The sequence below is a fragment of the Microtus ochrogaster genome, unplaced genomic scaffold (assembly GCF_000317375.1).
Source record: "Microtus ochrogaster isolate Prairie Vole_2 unplaced genomic scaffold, MicOch1.0 UNK42, whole genome shotgun sequence".
NCBI classification, from domain to species: domain Eukaryota; kingdom Metazoa; phylum Chordata; class Mammalia; order Rodentia; family Cricetidae; genus Microtus; species Microtus ochrogaster.
In genome coordinates, this window is record NW_004949140.1 from 1,905,146 (window position 1) to 1,925,356 (window position 20,211).

Here is a 20,211-nt window from a genome sequence, read left to right on the forward strand (position 1 = left end):
CCTGAACAAAACACAAATCTTAGACTGTAGTAGTAGCAAAGAATTCCACAGTAGCCCAGAATGGAGTATAACAAAGGTTTACTTAGTTGGGGATGAGCTCACAATAAGGGTAGTGATCCTCAGTCTTCTGTGCGCTGGGAACTGGGAGCCAAATCCAGCAGATAAAAAAGCCATGCATGGTTTTCATTTGCACATATAGTGCATGAGACCAGGCCGAAAGTGGGCCGATATCTTAAAGGCTATTAGCTGAAGGAGTTTCCACAGCATTAGAACATCTCAAAATCCTCTCACCATTTAGCCTGTGAACGGTGCCATCCCTGGGCAGGTAAGTAGGACTCTATTAGAAATTTAGCTCAGAAAGCATGGAGGAGTAAACCAGAGAACAACATTCCTGCGTGGTTTCTGCTTCAGTATCTTCTTCTGGGGTCTTGTCTTGAGTTCCTGCCTGGACTTTCCTCTATGAGAGGTTATAACCTGTATGCCAAGAAAACCTTTCCTTTCTTCAGGTTGGCTATGTTCTGTGTTTTATCATAGCAGTAACAACAGTATAAATCAGGACAGATGGCATGAGCCTATCCTATAGCTGGAAGCACCACATATTTTGTTTCTGAATACACAGCCACTGTCATGGAAAGGGGCAGGAAGTTTTTCTCAGGACTCATTTTCATAGTGTCAGAAGAGGCTGTGGCAGCAGTTGGGAGAGAAAAAGCTCTAATGGTATTTCCATCCTTTGGACCTTGCATACCAGCTTGTGAGGCAAAGGGTGCTTAGTAGTTCTGAAAACAGGTGATTATTAACTGTCCAATTAAGAGGAACATCCACAACACCGTTTCCAAGGATCCAGTATTACTACTGAAGGGCAGAAAGAGTGTAAAAGCCAAATGGAAAACCATTAAGTGTATGATAGATAAGACAATAAGTGCAGCGCTTGAAATCACAAGAGCTGCATCTGACTATATATAGGGTCTATGTAAGACTCGGCCTGTAAGCTTTCAGTTACAGATGGGGAAAGTACTACTGGGGGGCAGCTAATGACACTGCAGGGGTGCGGCAGGAGAGCGCATCCTTGTCTTTAGTGAAGAAGGCACCGGTGAATCGTTCATGCTGCAGTGGATAGCTTCACTTCAATAACCGTAGGAATGGAACTCTTTTAATTCACTAGGACACACACACACACACACACACACACACACACACACACACACACACACACCCAAAGACAGGCCAAGCAGTGGAGACTTGGTTGGATGATGATGTCTAATGAAGATGTGACATGGATAGAAAAAGCATAGGGATAAGAGGAAACACAATATATTCTATTCATGTATGAAACTGTCGAAGCATACATAAATTTATAAAAATAAACAGACAATAAAAAAGTTTTAAATAAAGGGTAAATACAAAGTCATTTGGCTTTGAGATGCTTTAGATTTGCAGTTTCACTTAAGGTCCTTGATTGTATGCAACAGTGGGATTATAAGCATAAAACGTGATGTGAACGTAAATATACATACTATTTAGTCTTTTTGTTTCCCTTTTCAAATTTATATAAAAAGATCTAACAGAGTATATTTTTCTACCACTCCTATTCCATAAAAAATAAACTGGAAGAGCACTAGAATAGATGAAGAGCCCCTCTTCCACTCTGTAATCATTTTTTTCTGTAAATTTTCATAGCAGACACTTTTGCAAACAAAGCTGCTTGTAACACATTGTTATTCTTCTAATGTGATAATTTGACTTTATTAACAAGGAACACTAAAGTAAAATATGCATTTTTATTTCTAATATGCTTAAAGAAAATATAATTTATATATAACATTATGTTAAATATACTAATATAATATATACTATATAATAGATACTAATATATAAGATGTTATATATACTATGTTAACATATAACACATGTAGAATGTTATACACTAATATATTAATACGTGTATAATGTTATATTAATATATACATTATAGCTTATATAATATCTACATTTTTCTTTTTAAATTTTTTTAAAAAGAAAGCAATCTTTTAAAATTATACATACCAATCCAAGTTATATATTATATATTAATTAATATGTGTATAATGTTATATTTATATATATATTATATATAAATTATGTGGCATTGTATATAATATCTACCTTTTTAATTGACATTATTACAAAGAAACAGATGTAGGTTTAATTCAGTTTACTAAAACAAGATAACCATGAAACCAATTTCATTCATTTCAAGATAAACAAAATTGCTACCTAGTGTTTAATTACTAAGATTTAAGATGTTCTAAATTTCTGGCCTGTATTTTGTGCAAACCCCTGTAGAAGCTTTATGGGCTTCTCAAACTTTGAGTGTCCACATCATCATGGGAATTGATGCTGTCTATGTATAGTGAATATTTGCCCCAACCCTTTGCTTTTCATTTCTTTTATCTAACCTAACTTCCCACAGATTTTTCAAGCTTACTGAATCTGTTTCTATGTATCTTCAGTTCCTCTATATGCATTGACTGTCTATAGACACTTGCTCGCTAATGACTTCACATGGAATTATCAACGCTATTTTCAGTAACTATTTAATGATTCGCCATTGGGTTTTCAATATATTGTGACTATTGAACTTTGTAATATGAGTCAATTTCATAATTTCCACAGGTTTTATTATGGACACTAGATACATGGATTTATATTATAAAACTTTCCTAAATTTTAAAAATAGCACTATAGTGAATTTTGGCTTTTTTTTTCTTCCTGAATAGGTCTGTTCAGCTCTGAGAGGTGATGGATATTCTACACAGAGGAGAATTAGTTGCTGCGATACTCCGCAACCGGTATTTATGGAAACAATTTACTTTATAAGTTGTATGATTCCTCTATTTTATATGCTTAACATAGAAAATAATAAATATTTATTCAATGCCTAGCTTAAAAATAGGAATTACTTTTTAAATAAGTAAATAAGAGAAGAGCTAAGTGATCAGATACATAAGGAGTGTTGCTGACACTGTTCTGAGCTAATGATAAAGAGAGCATACCTAGAAAACACACTGGATATAAAGTGTGAACAGCTGGCGTACAGTCACTGGAGATTATGATTTCAAATTTTAGTTTTAAAAGCATTATCTGTGAATAAATACAATCATAAATACAATCATAGCTTCATAGTAAAAGTCCCAATAACATTTTAAAATAGTACTTCCCTGTGATTATACAGATATTTCTGTCACTAAAAATCCAGTTATACGCTTTCCACGGAGTTACTGTGAGCCATTAGAGCTCTCCAAGGCAGGTTAAGAATTTAAATTAATGGTTTAAAGAAAAATAGACTTGTCTATGCATGTGTAAAAGAACATTTCTCCTTCCTAGTAGTTTGGTTGCAGAGTTTGGGTGAAGCTTTGGAAATAGCATGTCCCACAGAGTTCTCTGTGTTCTGGTTGTTTGCATGGTAGGAGTCTTGAGGAATGTTCTTATCTGTTCTAAACTTCAATTTCATCCTCTGTGAAGTGGGGCCAGTAATGCCTGCATTGCATGCTGTAGTATGGTATGTGTATGCTTGTAATGGGTGTGAGGGGAAAGAGGGAGGGCACAGTTGGCAGCAGGCTTGGCAAATAGTAAATGGTATGGAAGTGCTAGTATTATTGAAATTTTAGTGTGGGACTTTAGTTATTAAAATGTGGCACAGCCATACAGGGAACATCGTTTCCATTAATAATAGATGCATATACAACTGGAGTCCTGTACGTTTATAATGGAGGTGAAAACCCCTATGTAGTCACCCTAGCAACACAGGACAGTTCGTTAGGTGTGTATTTGTGAAGGTAGTGATAGAAACGAACCTATTTTTCTGCATGTTGTATACAAGTTCACCTATTAGTTGTGTGGAAGATATAATAATTAATAATGATGATAAATGACTTAGTTACTGGATTGTGTGTTCATTATACTATACTTCTAATATTATTTTATATTGTGATCCTATTCATATAAAAATGTTTGCTATAAATAATATACTGTGTTACAGTGACATTAACCTCATGTGGAATATTTTTACAATGTCTGTCATCTAAGTTTGTGTAAATGTGTGGATGACTATATGCTATGTACACAGCGATAAACTTACCTAATGATTTATTTCGCAGAACATATCCCCATCATTAAGTGAGTCATAATGAATTTGTGATTCTGAATTCTGAGGTATTTTAAAATACAGTTGAATTGTAAGACAAAAAATGGGAATGGTTAAGACAGAAGTGGAACATATATAAAGTCATGGCTATTTGATGTATAGTATATAATGGGTTTTACATAACAATCCCATTAAGTAATCATTTAAAGGATACTGATGTATTGGGTTGTGAACTCTCAACATCTTTGGAAGGGTGTGGGATGAATCTGTACTGGGAGGCTGTAAGATATATTTGCTCAATAACGCAGAAATCAGTAAAATGAGAAAAATAATCTGTGGTCATCTTTGGTGAAAAGACAGAGAAGACTCCGCCAAAGAAGCAGGTAGGTTAAGTGCAGATCTTCACCTTTTCCTTCCCTCCTCCAAATCAATCCCCCTAGTTTCCTCCCCAGCCCTGTAACAGACCACCTACTGCGGCCTTCTATCGTCTTCCCCTGTTTTCGGTGGATCAAACAGATATTCCCCTCCCAACTTTCTCCCGGACCCCACACTCAATTCTTTTTTTTTTCAGTTTTGAAGATTTTATTTTTCTTTCTGACCACGTATACATGTAGCAAGAGTGGATGTGCTGTGCTTGTGAGAGCAGTATCTCTGGAGCCCAGAACGGGCTGTTGGATGCCTTAGGACTGGAGGTACAGGAAGTTGGAAGGCATCATGAGTGCCAATAATTGAACTCCAATTCTCTGCAAGGGGCCTTCTGAGTCATCTCTTCAGCCCCCTCAAACATAAATTTCACAGAACATTAAGTCAGCATGAATTCTTTGAAAGGATATGTTTTTTTAGAAGTTTTCTTAAGCTATCTGAGAAAGATTCCTAATTACAAACTCTAGAGAACCCACTTCATTTATCACAGCCTCCAGCTCCCGCATGCATTCGTGGGAACCAGCAGGCACTGTGGATCGTCACTGCTCCTTCCTCACTCCAGATCCCATATGCCACTCTCCCCCCAACTCTGTAGCAGACCACTTGTTGCAACCTTCCTCTCCCTGCAGCCTCCCGCTCCAGTGAATCATACAGATCTGCTCCAAACTTCCTACCAGTTCATCCTGTGAGCTCAGCCCCCGACTCCAGCAGGCATTCCCTAGGAACCTACCAGCTAAGCCTGCCAAAGATGCAGTATGTCAGCTAGACAGGTAGCACACTTCAGATCTTCACTCTCCCTCCTCTCCTCCACATTCGATCCTTCAGTTGCGCCCCCAGCTCTGTAACTCACTACCTCTTGTAACTTCTCATGATCTGCCCCCTTACTAGGGGACTGAGCAGATTCTGGTAAACACGTTGCTTTCCTGCTTCCTGTGGGGCTCCATAAGGCCCCTCTAGTCCATCACCTTTCCTAAGTATGGGCACTCAATACTTAGAAACACATTTTACCTGGAACCCTCATTGACTGCACCTAATAGGATCCCAAAAGAATTCCCTACCAGGCAACACAGAGCCACCACACTCTCCAAAGAACCAGAGAGGGCAACAGAAACCACAAAACACTCACCCAAGAAAGATAAGACCAGATACCAACACCTAGAATTGGTATTCCCAAACCCAGGTGCCTACACCAGCATAAAAATACAATCAATCCCACTCAGGACAATATGATTCCACTAGAGTCCTACAACCCTACCATAGCAGACCCTGAGAACTGCAACACAGCTGAAGCCCAAGACAAGGACCTTAAAATAGCCTTTATGGATATGATAGAGGCCCTTAAAGAGGAAACTACTAAATCCCTTTAAAAATCTATGAAAACCCAAACAGCAGTGGAAGGAAATGAGTAAAATAGTTTAAGACCTGGAAGTGGGAATCAAATCAGTGAAGAACACCCAAAGTGAGAAAAAGCTGGAAATGAAAAATTTAAGAGCTTGAACAGGATTCTCAAAGGTAAGCCTGACCAACGGAACGCAAGAGATGGAAGAGAGATTCTTGGACATTGAAGAGTGATAGAAGAAATGGATACCTCAATTAAAGAAAATGTTAAATCTTTAAAAATCCTGGCACAAAACATCCAGGAGATATGGGACACTATGAAAAGACCAAATCTAAGAAAAATAGGAATGCAGGAAGGGGAAGAAACCCAGGTCAAAGGCATAGAAAATGTTTTTATCAAAATCATAGATGAAAGTTTTTCTATGCCTATCAAGGTGCAAGAAGCATACAGAACTCTAGAAGACTCAGCCAGAAAAGAAAGTCCTCTCAGCACATAATAATCAAAACACTAAACACACAGAACAAAGAAAGAATATTAAAAGCTGCAAAGGAAAAAGATCAAGTAGCATATAAAGGGAGTACTATTAGAATTATATCTGACTTCTAAATAGAGACTAAAGCCAGAAGGGCCTGGACAGATGTGTTCCAGACTCTAAGAGACCACAGATGCCAGTCCAAACTAGCAAAACTGTTGTGATTGCTATTCTTGGTTATCAGTTTGACTACATATGGAATTAAATAAAACCCCAAAATAGAGGACACACATGTGAGGGATTTTGGCTTAATTTTAATTAGGAAGATTTACTTCTAATTCAGATCTTTGAGGTAAGAAGACACATATTTAATCCAGATAATAAAGCAAGGAGACACACCTTTAATCCAGATCTAATCTGGGCCACACCTTTTACTGGAAACCTATATAGGGGCATGGGAGGGAAGAAAGCTTTTGCTCTTTGCCCACGTGGTCTTGCCTTGCTAGCAAGTCCTTACTTTCACTGACATTAGAACCTGCTTCTTCAGAATTCCATTGTATACCGAACAATAGCTGAGACACCTAGCAGTGTAGACTGAGCAACTACTGTATTCTTGGAGTTTCTGTCCTTACCCAACTAGTGGTGGATTAGTTAGACCACAGTTTGTAAATCATTCTAATAGATCCCCCTGCTCTCTGGACACAAAGCAGGTCTCTACAAATACAAAAAAAAAATTGAAATAAAACCTTGCATCTTCTTTGGCCACCATCGATTAGCTGGATATCCACAACATCAGAAACAACAGAAAGTTTACAAAGCCATGGAAACTGAACAATTCACTGCTGAAGGATCAATTCATTAAAACAGAAATTCAGAAAGAAATTAAAAACATTCTAGAAGTGAGTGAAAGTAAGTACACAGAACACCCAAACTTACAGAAAACAATGGAGGCAGTTCTACGAGACAAGTTAATAGCAGCAAGTGCCTATATAAAAGTTTGGAGGGATCTCATACTAGTAGCAAAATATCTAAAAGCTCTAGAACAAAAATAAGAAACCACACCTAAAAATGAGCAGACAGCAAGAAATAATCAAACTCTGAGCTGAAGTCAATAAAATAAATAACAAGTAACCAATACAAAGACTCAATTAAGCAAAGATTTCATTCTTTTAGAAAATCAGTAAGATTTCACAATTAGCTAAAAGTCAGACAGAGAAATAATAAAATTAGAAATGGAATGGGGTACATAACAACACACCAAGGAAATCCAGAGAAACATAAGGACACACTTTAATTTACCAAATTGGAAAAAAAAATCTAAAAGAAATTTTTGTGATATATACCACTTAAAAAATTTAAATCGAGATCAAATAAACATTTTAAACAGACCTATAACCCCCTAGTGAAATAGAATCAATAACTGAAATTCTTCCTAACAAAAAGAAAAATCTAGGGCCAAATACTTTTAGCACAGAATTCTACCAGATTTCAATGGAGAGTTAATGTCCATGCTCCTCAAATTATTCCACAAAATAGTAACAGAATGAGTATTGCCTGATTCATTTTAGGAGGCCACAGTTACCCTGATACCTAAATCACACAAAGATTCAACAAAGAAAAACTACAAAGCAGTTTCCCTTATGAACATGAATGCAAAAATTCACATTATAATACTTGAAAACTGGTTCCAAGAACACATCAGAAAGTTAATCCACCATGAACAAGTAGACATCATCCCAGAGATGCAGGGATGGTTCAACATACATAAATCAATAAAAATAATTCACCATATAAGCAAACTGAAAGACAAAGATCTTTGGCAAAATCCAACACCCCTTCATGATAAAAGTCCTGGCGAGATTAGGGATATAAGGGACATACTGCAACATAATAAAGACAATTTATTTTATTAAATTAAAGCATATAGCCAATATCAAACTAAATGTAGAGAAACTCAAAGCAATTCCACTAAATTCAGGAATGAGACGAGGTTACCCACTTTCTCCTTACCTATCCAATACAGTCTTTGAAGTCTCAGCTAGAGCAAAAAGACAACTTAAGGAGATTAAGGGGATACAAATAGTAACAGAAGAAGTCAAAGTATCTTTATTTACAGTTGATATGATATTATGAGTGATACTTCTGTAAGTTCTTACTTTGAATATGTACCTATTTCCCTTGGATATTGTATTAGTTCTTTTGTGTTGCCATGGGAATATAAGATAGAAAATTAACTTAAAGAGGAAGCAAAGAAAATTGCTTGGTGGGGAAACATTTGCCATTTAAGTATGAAGACATCAGTTCAAATCCCCTGTATAGCCGGGTGCCTATAATTTCAGTGGTCCTATTGAGAGATGGGACGTAGAGACAAGCAAATCCTGCAAACTCGTGGTCCTGCTAGCCTTGCATAGTGATGAAGCAAAGAGACCCTGTCTCAAGCAAGATGGAAGGCAGTGACTGACTCCTGTTTTCTTCTGACTATTCATGCCGTGGCATGTACGTACCCACATTCCTACACATGAACATGTACAGACACATAGACTTGTGCCCATGTCATACTCATACAAACAAGGAAGAATGTTGTTTGGATCAGTATTTTAGAGGCTTCTTTTTGGGGTCTACTGGCTCCATTACTCTGAGCCTCATGGGAGTTAGAGCATCATGGTACCTGTAAATAGTGTCACCTCGTTGACACCAGGAAGCAAAGGGACAACGAAGGGTAGGGTCTCAACTGACGTACTTTCTCTGACTGGGTTCTATATCCTAACGTCTTACTAGTAGTTACAAGCAGGGCTTTATCACCTAACTTTGGAGAGAATAATTAAGATGCAAACCATAACAGACACAAGACTAAGAATGAAACTGCTGGGGCATGCACACATACATATATAGCACCCATTCTTGGCATTGTGATATATTTAACTGTAGGTTTTCTGTGACTAGAAAGTGGTTCCTAGTTAAGGGTTTCACTTCACCCTTTTCTCATTTGTAATAATTTGGCCTTTTGTGTGTTTGTTAGCTATTTGGACATTTTAAGTATATTTTCTGTATTTTGCCTGATTAAAATGAATTGTTTTATTTTTTACTTTTCAGAGGGTTTTGGTTTACTTTTGATATGGAGTTATATTTAGTGTGCACACTTTCTTACAGTCTTGCCTTCCTGTTTCCTTTTTTTTTTCATGGTACTGGAAATTGAATCTAGGGTCTCAGTTTGTTCCTTTAGTGAAAAATTTACTTTTTTCCTTTGAAGATATATTTTGTCATTTTAAAATCTTATGACTATTAGTTTTTGCATCTTTTTTATGAAACTTTTGCTCCTCTCTAATTTCAGGCTTTCTTTAGAAAATTATAGAACTTTAGCTTCTACATTAAAAGTACACTATTGACCATAAAAGGCATGAACATGGCCTGAATTTCATGTTGAATCTGATTAATTAATAATGCCACTGTATAGAGGAAACCATCTTGTAAATTCAATTCTCAGATCAGTGTTGCTGTCATTGGCATGGTACCTGAATGGGAAGGTGAGGGACATCTGCTTGAGCTCAGGAAGCTGATGTTAGGATCCCTAGCTGATAGCATAGTGACTTCATTGCTCTAGCCTAGAGCTTTTCTTGTTATGAATATGAGCACTTAAACCAAAAAAAAGGTAATTCTGTTTACAAAAAACTCATTCAGAACCTAGAAAATGATGAACAGCTAGCTACTCAGCTCATTTCAGAATGGTACACAATTCAGAGTCATCAAAACCTAAGGAAAAAAGGGACTTCTATACATATGCAAATTATGAATCAATTTTAAATTCTAAATAAAACCAGGCACACTATGGAATGTATGAAGAAGTTAACCCCTTTTATTAAGAAAGTTAGAATATTGAATAGAACTTATAAGATATGAAAATTATTCATACTAACATTGCATCTTACAACATATTTATCTTGTAAGAAAAACATAAAATGCTGAAAGTACTTGAAAAAATCAGATGTTTTATAAAAAGAACTGTTAAAAAGATAAAGGTACAAATTTTCCCCTTTATTATATAAAACTATTTTGTCTGAAATAATTCCAACATCATTGATGGTAAAATAATTTAAGAAGGAGCAAAAAAGGCCATCACCACGATTATTTAATATAATACATACCTATAACTTTAGTCCAGCATGACAAAAAACAAACTAAATGACTTTGAATGCTAAATAATCCGTGAAAATAGTAGACGTTGATATTCAAAGGAATGAACCTGTGCCCTATCTTGAACCAATCACAAAGATAAACCCCAGGTGGATTAAAGACCTAAGGCTAAGATCTGGGTTAATAAAATTCCTAGATGGAAATATAGAGAATTCCCTATGTGATATTGTTGGCATTGACATTGATTTTGATGTAACATTAGAAGCTCAGGCAACGGAAGCAAAAATAAACTAGTTGGAACCACTGTGCAAACTTCTGTATGGGGGTTAGAAAAATGGCTCAGTGGTTAAAAGCACTTGCAGAAGAGCCAGGTTTGGTTGCCATTATCCATATGATGGCTTCCAAACAGTTGGATCCCAGTTCCATTGGATCCAAGATGTTCTTCAAGCCTTCAAGGGCACTGGGTATTCATGTGGCACACATACATGCATGCAAGCAAAATATTCATATGCATAAAATAAAAAGAAAGAAATATTTTTGCAAAACACTTTTGTATGACAAAGGAGTCAACAAAATGGGAAGATAGATTGTCAGAAAGTATTCAAACACAAACGATAAGTTTTAGAAAGAATGTAGATATTATAAGCAAGCCAGTGTATACACTGGTGAAGATATATAGTCATAGAGCCAGTGCAGAAAACAGTATGTAGGTTCCTCAACAAGCAATCCAGAGCTTGTTTTGTGTTTGGCATTTGAGGAAGTGAAATGTGCAACTTGTTGAAGGAATTATCTTTACACCCATATTCATTATAGCATCATTCATTCACTATAGCCAAGAGGTGAAAAACTACCTTTAATATATAATGAAGAAATGACTTATTCTATACAAAATTACAGTGGCATTGTGTCCAGGCTTTTTAAAAGGGATACAGCCATTTGTCACAATATGGATGAATCAGGAGACATTTTGCTAAGTGAAATGAGACAAATGTCAATCTCACTATGGGATGTAAGGGAAAAAAAAACAACCAACCAGCCTCAGAGGTGAAAAGTAGAAACTATGGGCAGGGAGCAGGAAAAACTGGGGTGAAGTAGGTCATGGAGTACAGATTTATACTTAGGTAATTTGTAAAGATCTGAAGTGGAGCTTGAGCATAGTAATTGATAGTAATTGATGTGGCAGTATTTGATGAAAATTTGCCAGGAGAATAGATTTTAGGAGCTTTCACTAAAGATGACAAATATGGAGTGTGCCAGAAATGTTAATTTATTTGACTATTAGTAATTGTTTCACCATGTCTACATGTACTAAATCACCACTAAATACATACCATAAAAGATCAAATAAATTTTAGAAGTGGATATATTCATATATCGATAAAAATTACATAAGATTTTTTAAAAAGATTTATTTATTTATTTATGGATACAAGTGTTTTCTGCATGTACGTTTGTACACCAGAAGAAGGTACTGTATTTAATGGGACTACACCACCCTGTGGGTGCTGGGAATTGAACTTCGGACCTGTGAAAGAACAGCTAATGCTCTTAACCACTGTGCCATCTCTTTAGCCCCAAGTTATACAAGATTTTTAAAAAAATCAATAAACAACTAGAAAAGTAATTTATAAATAAAAATTAAAATAACAATACCTTTTATTTGTATTAGTAGTGGCTCCTTCAAAGATTCAGTGAAAAACATTTCACACAAAATAGCCACAAAGCATAAATATTTAGCAATAATCTCAGCTACAACTCACAGGACCTATGTGAACATGATTTTTAAAGTCTCAGAAGTAAGGCAGAGCACTTACGTTGCATGCCATGATCTAATTACAAGACTAAAACTGCTGGTTAAATACAAATTCTCCCTAGATCATTGCATGGATTCTGTAGCTTTCTCTTAAGTTTAGGAAAATGCCTGCTGTTTAATCTCATCTTTGACTGCTGTTCAGGAGACCATGCAAATCTGAAACATATTCATGGAGCTATAAGGGGAAAACGTTAATGATTTTTGCTGTCAAGGGAAAAAGAGGAGTGGAAGAAGTGGACAGAAGCCAAGTTAAGTTGGATGTGTGAAGCAATTGCTGTGTTGCACTGTGTTGTATTATATAGGTATGAATATGCCACAAACTACTTACTGAAGCTTTCAACAAGAGAACTGACATCTTGTGTAAGTTATTTGGGGAAGGAGGGTTGGAGATTTTGTGAGACCAACTGCCTACTGTTGCAGTCAAAGTGGGAAGTGAAAGATGACAATGGATGGCATTGGAGATGCAGGAATGGACTAGGAAATATGTAGGCTGTGTCTGGAAGCACTCAATAGCCAACCGGATTAGTCACACCCTACTCAGAATAATTTTGAAATTCCTAGCATGGCAATGCCACCAAGGATGCCCTCTTGTTTCTGTCGGAATACAACCTATTTTTCAATATGCACATCAAATTTGATGCTCTCTGATCAGCCAGATGGTCCAGGAGAGTCTCTTGGCTTCTGAATAGTTGAATGCATTTATTATGTGGCTTTTATTTTCACATTGAAGTAATTTGAGCTTGTTGATACCTATGAAATTGTTCATTGAACTGTTTCAGAGCATGGGTGACTTACCAAATGCATTTTATGTCGTTTATAGTGGGTTTTGTACTCAATAAATAATGGGCAGGTACTCAATAAATACAGAACCTGGAGTACTGATGATCAGTCATTTGTTGCTAGTGATTTGTTTGGTTAGACAGTTTAAGGTGGTTTTCATGTATGTTTTACAATCAGTCATCATTATAATTAAGAAACTAGATGCTGGCAATCTTAAGACATGAGATGAGATAATTTGGTTTAGATTCTAGAAATAGTCCCAGGCTTGTTTTTTGTTTGTTTGTCTGTTTTGTTTTCAATTTTTTTTCACAATTTTTCCTATAGGGTCCAGCTCTTTTAACTGGTATATTAGGTAGTCACTTCTTTCCCTACCCTGTGTCTGTGCCAGAACTAGACTGTTTTATCTAGTTAAACCTGATTCCAGGATGCCTTCCTGATATACTCAGACAGAAGAGAAATAAAATTTAAGGAACTTACCTAAATTATAAATTCTCACAAAAGTTTAGTTTTAGTGAAATTTATATTTTCATATTAATTTTCTAATTTTCAGGTTCCTAATTTCCTGTTCAGATAGAGCTGGTTAATTTAATTGCCTTATAAATAAGATTTGATTTAATTTTTGTGTCAGTCCATTAAGGAGCAGTGGTTAGTTGCTTCACTCAAATTTAGAGTTTTGCTTTGTGACTTTTCTTATGTTTATGGACCTTTTGCACAAGGCTACTATATTGAAGCATTTGGACAAGCTTTCGCTATTCCTTTAAATTTTATATAAGAAAATTTCTAATGCATGAAACATCTATGTTGACAATCATTTTGTAATAGTGTATGATGTCAGATGAACACAGGACTAGGAATGATGTTCTGTGATGTTTTAAAATAGTCAGCATTTATTATCTTTAAAATGTGCACATCTGTAAAATATGAAGGCTGGCAATATTAGCCCCCCCCCCTTTGAGTTAAAATCCAGACTCATACTTATGTATAAATATACCTATGTATATTTAGACTCATACATAGTGAGTCTAAATACAAACCTATTTGATTAACTTTAAAGTAAATGAATTTAATACAGTTATTACTTAACAAAGATTTGGCCTATTACTTTTTTATGAATTATGTTTCTGAACTGGATTGAAGATTTATTTGTGCGTTTGATTATAAGTCAAGAATTCTCCTAGAAGAGGGATATGGAGACCATTCACTTTTCATACAGTTGGCTTATTTTGATTTAGAATTCTTGTGAATTTTGGTTATTTTCTATTACTACCGTAAGATCCTACAGTAGATTCAGATTATTTTATTTTCCCATCACTGAGAAGCTGTATATTTGTATACAAATGGCACGTACATTTTAGTAATGTTGCATGTTTTATCATCTAGAGGAATTTTCCAGGACAAATTTTTTTTGTCCTAAGGAGAAAAAAAAAGCTGGTAGATTTCTCTTTTTCTACATGTCTTATGTTATTCATAATTCGGATCATATTCTGCACATTCATCTTGTGCAGTCTCATCCGAAGCCATCCTGTTCATCTTTGTCTCTGTGTTGATGACTTCATATAGCATGTCTAAGCCTTTTTTTCCTGAATCTCAGGCTAAAAGTGTATTGTTCTCACTTTCTATCATTTGGAATGGTAGACTGCATTATGTAACATATATTTGTTTATTATTACTATATTATGTAACACAGGGAAAAGGAAAAAGTATATATCCAAGGCAATAAAATAGCCTAAGACAATCTTTATTAAGACTTCAATGTATGTTCATTCTAGTCTTTGGTGCACTTTTGAATGTCACCCGATTATAATGGATAGAATGGGGTCTGTTGTAGTGATTGATTCAGAGCAGGGGCTCTTACCACATTCAACTCAAGCCCTACTTCCTACTAGCTGTGTAAAGTATGGAAGGTTCCTTCACTTCTCTAATTCTGTTTCATCTCTAAACTAATATCACACTGTATAGGATATATGTATGTGTGTACATGTATATATATATGTGTGTGTGTATTAAATAGAATATATCTAAGACAGTTAAATTACTGCATGTAGTGAATATTTAATAATAGAAACGCTGTTTTGTTACACTGCATATTATGCCTTTATCTCCTAGTTAATATCATGAAATTGTTCACATGCCAATAACATCTCGTAGTACACAAAACAGTTAAATGCTCTAAACTATTACCTGGTAAAGATAAGTTCTTAATACTAATTTTTAGGTTTGAAGTGTTACTAGTTTCAGATGTCATAATTTCTCATTTTGCTTTTCTTCTGTTATTGATTTTGTTATGCACTGTGACACCTATAGCTATGGTTTGCATGTGGATTGCTCAACTAATGTTCAACAAAAGTAAATGAATTAAGCCTCAAACCCCCATCCTCTTGGATACTAGCCCCAACCCTGTCTTAGAATTAGCCACGAGTGATTATAGAGCCTTAAAAACGTATAAAGTTCTTCTGGGGCAAGGCAGCTTCCTTTAAGCTTTCCCGGTGTTAACAATCAGGAAACCTCTGAGTTTCTACATTCATGTTCATTCAGTCATATCAATTCTTTCAACATCAACGACACTTCAGTGACACTTGGTCCAGCCTTGTGCATCCTTCTAATTTGTACTGTAATGACAATTTCAGTGTTCAACCTGAAAGTCTGCTGTCGGTTGGCTTTAAAATGACCACTAGCTCTTGCTTCATAAATCTATCTACAGTCTACAGGAGTCATGGGATCATTTCTCATTCATGTCCCATAACACCAGGCCTGATCAGAATACAAAGGGTTCCTAGGGTCATCTTTGGAATGCAGTCATCCAATAGGATGCTTTTCAATGGTAATATTCTGTCATGTCAGTTAACAAAGGTCTGTAGTACAGTATAAAAATGGACCATTTGATATTTTCTCGGAAATCTAACTTCAGTGTTTATAAAAGTTGTCTAGCCTTTTTCTGAGATTATTTTTACTTGGCGGCTCCCTAAATCCTACTGATTCGGTGAAACCATGGAAATGAACGGTTGTGGATCTATATCCATTGTCCAAAAAGCTTGACTTGAGGTTTGTTTTGAAATCTACATTCATTTTGGGTTTCTGAAAGCTGATAAGATCCATATCCTGTCTTCTATGTAATAGGAGGCCTCGAAGGGTTTACTATGGCGTGTCCCTATCAGCTACTGTGATGTCTCCAGGTGTCACTTAGGGACCCTTACACTGAGTGAGAGAAGAAGACTGTGACTAGCCTCATGCCAGGACAAGTCAGGATTCACTGTCAGCTAAGTTCAGATCAGCTCAGATTCTGGTTCCAAATAAATTACAAGAAAGAAAAGAAGGTGCCTTCAATTTTTGAATATCTGTGTTTTCAAATTGTTGATAAGGGTTGCCTTTTAAAAATGTTCTTGCTTAAGGTGTAGTAGCAGTGTCTTTAATTCAAGCACTTAGGAGGCAGAAGCAGGTACATCTATGTAAGTTTGAAGCCAACTTGGTCTAGATACTGTGTTCTAGGACAGCCAGGGCTACATAGTGAGACCCTGTCTCAAAAACTGGAAAAAAGTTATTGTTTTATGAAACAAAGTTGCTACCCTAATAAATTAGTCTTTCTTCTCCTTCCCCTCCTTTTCTCTCTTTCTGTTTTTCAATTTGACTGGTTCACAAAATCCAAACTCATGGGAAACATTCCCTTGATAGCTATTGAGTGCGACTTGAATTTCAGACTCATTCCTAGCCAATAAAGATGCCCTTTTCTGCTTTGTTGAAAGGAAGTGCATTGTTAGACATAATTTTGAGTATCACAATATTCCACAAATATATTTTTAATCTAAGTAGATGAAATTTATTTGATCTTACAGTATTTGTGGACTTCTGGAGCAGGAGATAATTTTGCAGCCTAAAAACATCCACAATAACTATGGTTAGGATTCTTTGGCACGGATGGATTCTGGCCTGGAACATCTTCTTGATGACTTAAGGCCCTGCATGAAGGCTGATCTGTGTTGAGGAAGGGCTGTGTCAAAAACTGAAGTCAGCCAGCATTGTTGTTTGTTGTTCCTATCCATTACATGAAGCGAATAATCCCCCTATCACAAGTATAAAATAAATTATTATTTACAAACCAACTTTGATGAGGATGAACCCAATGGCACAAGTCATTTTGATGAACAATTTATATAGCATGGAGTAATCTAATACAAGCAATAGAGGTGCAAGGCCTAGCAAGTATGTCTAGAAAATGGACTTTGTAAAAACAAGTGTTTGACATAGCTGGATTGTTTCTTAAAAAACAATCTAGCTTTTCTGTATAAACTGTGGATCAATTACTTATGCTCTTTCAATTTCAAATTAGCCTTTTTATTGTTTTGCTTTGAGAAAATGCACTGGGCCCCTTTAAATGTTCCTTTTTTTATTTTCAAGACAGGGTTTCTCTGTAGCTTTGGAGCCTGTCCTGGAACTAACTCTGTCACTTTGTAGACCAGGCTGACCTTGAACTCACAGATATCTGCCAGCCTCTGCTTTTCGAGTGCTGGGATTAAAGGTGTGCACCACCATTCCCTGGCTAAATGTTCTTTTTCTTTACCACTTAGCCACTAAAGTTGTGCCAATAGAGGTACTTGGAAGTTAAATCAGGAAGGAGCGGCTTGGTTACTGGTGTCTTTTCCTTTTTCTCAGCAGGCTTTTTCTAGGACATCTTTCAGTGGTATTTATTTTCTCCATCCAGTAGTGTGTAGCGTTTCCTCATGTCCACAGAAACAGATTTATTGCAGAGTACTTCTAGTGATATTGTCTAGGCATTCCAAATGTTAAAAATGATAAATCTCTGGGAAATTCTACTGGATGAACAACACAGAAACTTCTGTCCCCTTCATTGAGCCAGATGTTTGTCCTCTTCAGTCCTGTGTGGAAAACACTTCCGTGGTCATTTAATCTAGATCTTAGGGGTGCTTGTTGCTTCTGGTAGCTATGATTCTTGAGCTTAGAATTCATTTTATGCACTGCTAATCAGTTTCTCATGACTCCATTTTTATGCCATTCCAGTCCCCTGATGTTGTGGAGTCTTTTTAACCTTCAGGAATTAGATTAAGACGGGTGAAGGCAATTTCAAGTCTCCGTTGTCCATTCGAGTGTCACTTTTATTGTGTTTGTAGTTGAACAAGATAAAATAACACATTTCAAGTCTCCTTGAAGGTGATGCTTTACAATCCCATAAAGATGAGCATTTCTTCCTGATGGGGCTCTATGTGTTGTGTCTTTGTCTCCTGTCTTTGTCTCCATGCCTAGCTACCGCCTTTATTACTATGAATGTCTGTGTTCTTATTCTTCTCAATCTGTTTCTATTAGTCTTTATAAACTTGGTTTCCTGTTTTATAAAGTTACTTCTTAGTCATAGCTTTGCTGATAGCAAACTATCGTTTGACTTCCATGGGTCTCAGCTTCCCTTGTTGGCACAATAGAGTTATAAAAGATGACAAATGAATGAAATCACAAAAATATAAAGGTGCTCTGCAATTAATATGGTGCTATAAAGAGGCAAGATGATATTTTGTTTATTACATAGATGGTTTTCCCTTTTATATGCTTAATGGTTTAGTTATTTATTTTACAAGCCTTGTTGTACACTCAATGGTACTTATAACCCAATAAAACTTATTAAAAAATACATAGGATTATGACATGGGGTTGAATGTACTGGGTGCTAAAATAGGTGAGAAAATCAGACTAAACCTGATATTTAAACCTGATAATTAAAATTTAATTATGGCCTGAAGATCCATGGTTTAGTTACAGGGAGAGCCACCTGATCTTGAAGGATCTAAGCTGTCATCTGCTAAATGGCTGTGATGTTCATGGAACTTCCGCTAGGAACTTTACATGTATTATCATTGTTAACCCTTATATTTATTTTATAATCATTTTATTCTCTTGGAACGATTTTCAAAATATTTTGTTTGTGGACAGATTTGTGATTGTTTTTGAACAAACTTAAGTTGTGTGGATCAATGGCAATACAATCTCCACATAGAAAATTTAACTTTTAATGTAGCTTATCAATTTTATACTACTTGTATATATTAATGGATACTTGCATTCTAAAGTGGTTTAAATTTCACTTTACTTAAGAAGAATAAATGCAAAGATTTTTATGATAGTCTGTATATCATAAGAATTAAATTATACTTGCCATTAGACAAAGAATAATCTAGAGGATGACATGCTTGGTTATATATAGAAAGAAATGGAGCATGCAATTTAAAGTAGTGATTATTATTTGAACCAAAGTGTCCTGTTAAATGAAAGGATGACTGCATTCTCCTAAGTGGAAATTATTACGAATTTAAATGAATGTGTGTCCTTTCTTTAGTTTTTGCCTACAGCTTGGTTTATATACAGTGCCCACCAGACTCAGCTTTTCTCAGGGGATGTTAAAGACATTTGTCAGAAAGCTTTCTTTAGCGCTCCCTTGCCCCCCCCCATGTGTGTGTGTGTGAGAGAGAGAGACAGAGACAGAGAGAGACAGAGAGAGACAGAGAGACAGAGACAGAGAGGGGGGAATCCATGCATTGTTAGTATTGCTAGTTTGAAGATAAGTTTTAAGCTTCTTTTTGGGGGGCAGTGCAATATCTGAGGATAAGATCCTATTAGGTCAGAGGTTTCTAGAGGGTGCTGTGTTTTGTACTGGATATACAAAGCACAATTTGAATAGAGTCTCTATTTATTTTAATGATTGATGGAAGAAGAAAACCATGCTGTATCACACTTATCACTTTAATGGATGTTATTGTTTAAATCAAGTCTAGGACAGGTACCACTACCTCCTTCAGACCCATGCATTACCAGTGCAATGCTCTGGCATGCTCAAGAATGCATTTCTGCATTGTTTACATGGATACTTCAAACCCTCCTTTATTAGAAGAAACAAGTCTTTATAATATACATAATGGTGAAGTGCGTGATCTGTGTTTTTTTCTATTTTATTGTTTGAAGTCATCATGTTTCAGTAAATAAAAACTGAATTTAAAAAACAGATCTATGCAGTGAGGGTTATGGCAATATTAAGGAATGGTTTTAATGAACTTAGTGATGTATCATTTAATTGTATATGGAGACAAAATTAGGTATGTGTTCAAATTATTTGCTGCTGTTATAGAATAATA

General features: G+C 35.9%; 1 protein-coding gene across 4 annotated transcripts in view; it reads left to right on the top strand.

Annotated features, from left to right (window-relative positions):
- The window catches only part of Klhl13 (kelch like family member 13), a 171,700-nt gene that overhangs the window by 70,754 nt on the left and 80,735 nt on the right, over positions 1–20,211 (top strand). For all 4 annotated transcript variants that reach the window (XM_005368915.3, XM_013354380.2, XM_026790141.1 and 1 more), the window contains exon 2: positions 2,757–2,828. In XM_005368915.3, coding sequence (XP_005368972.1) covers positions 2,779–2,828 — 50 coding nt within the window. In that variant the 5' untranslated portion in view covers positions 2,757–2,778. The remainder of the gene's footprint in view (positions 1–2,756; positions 2,829–20,211) is intronic.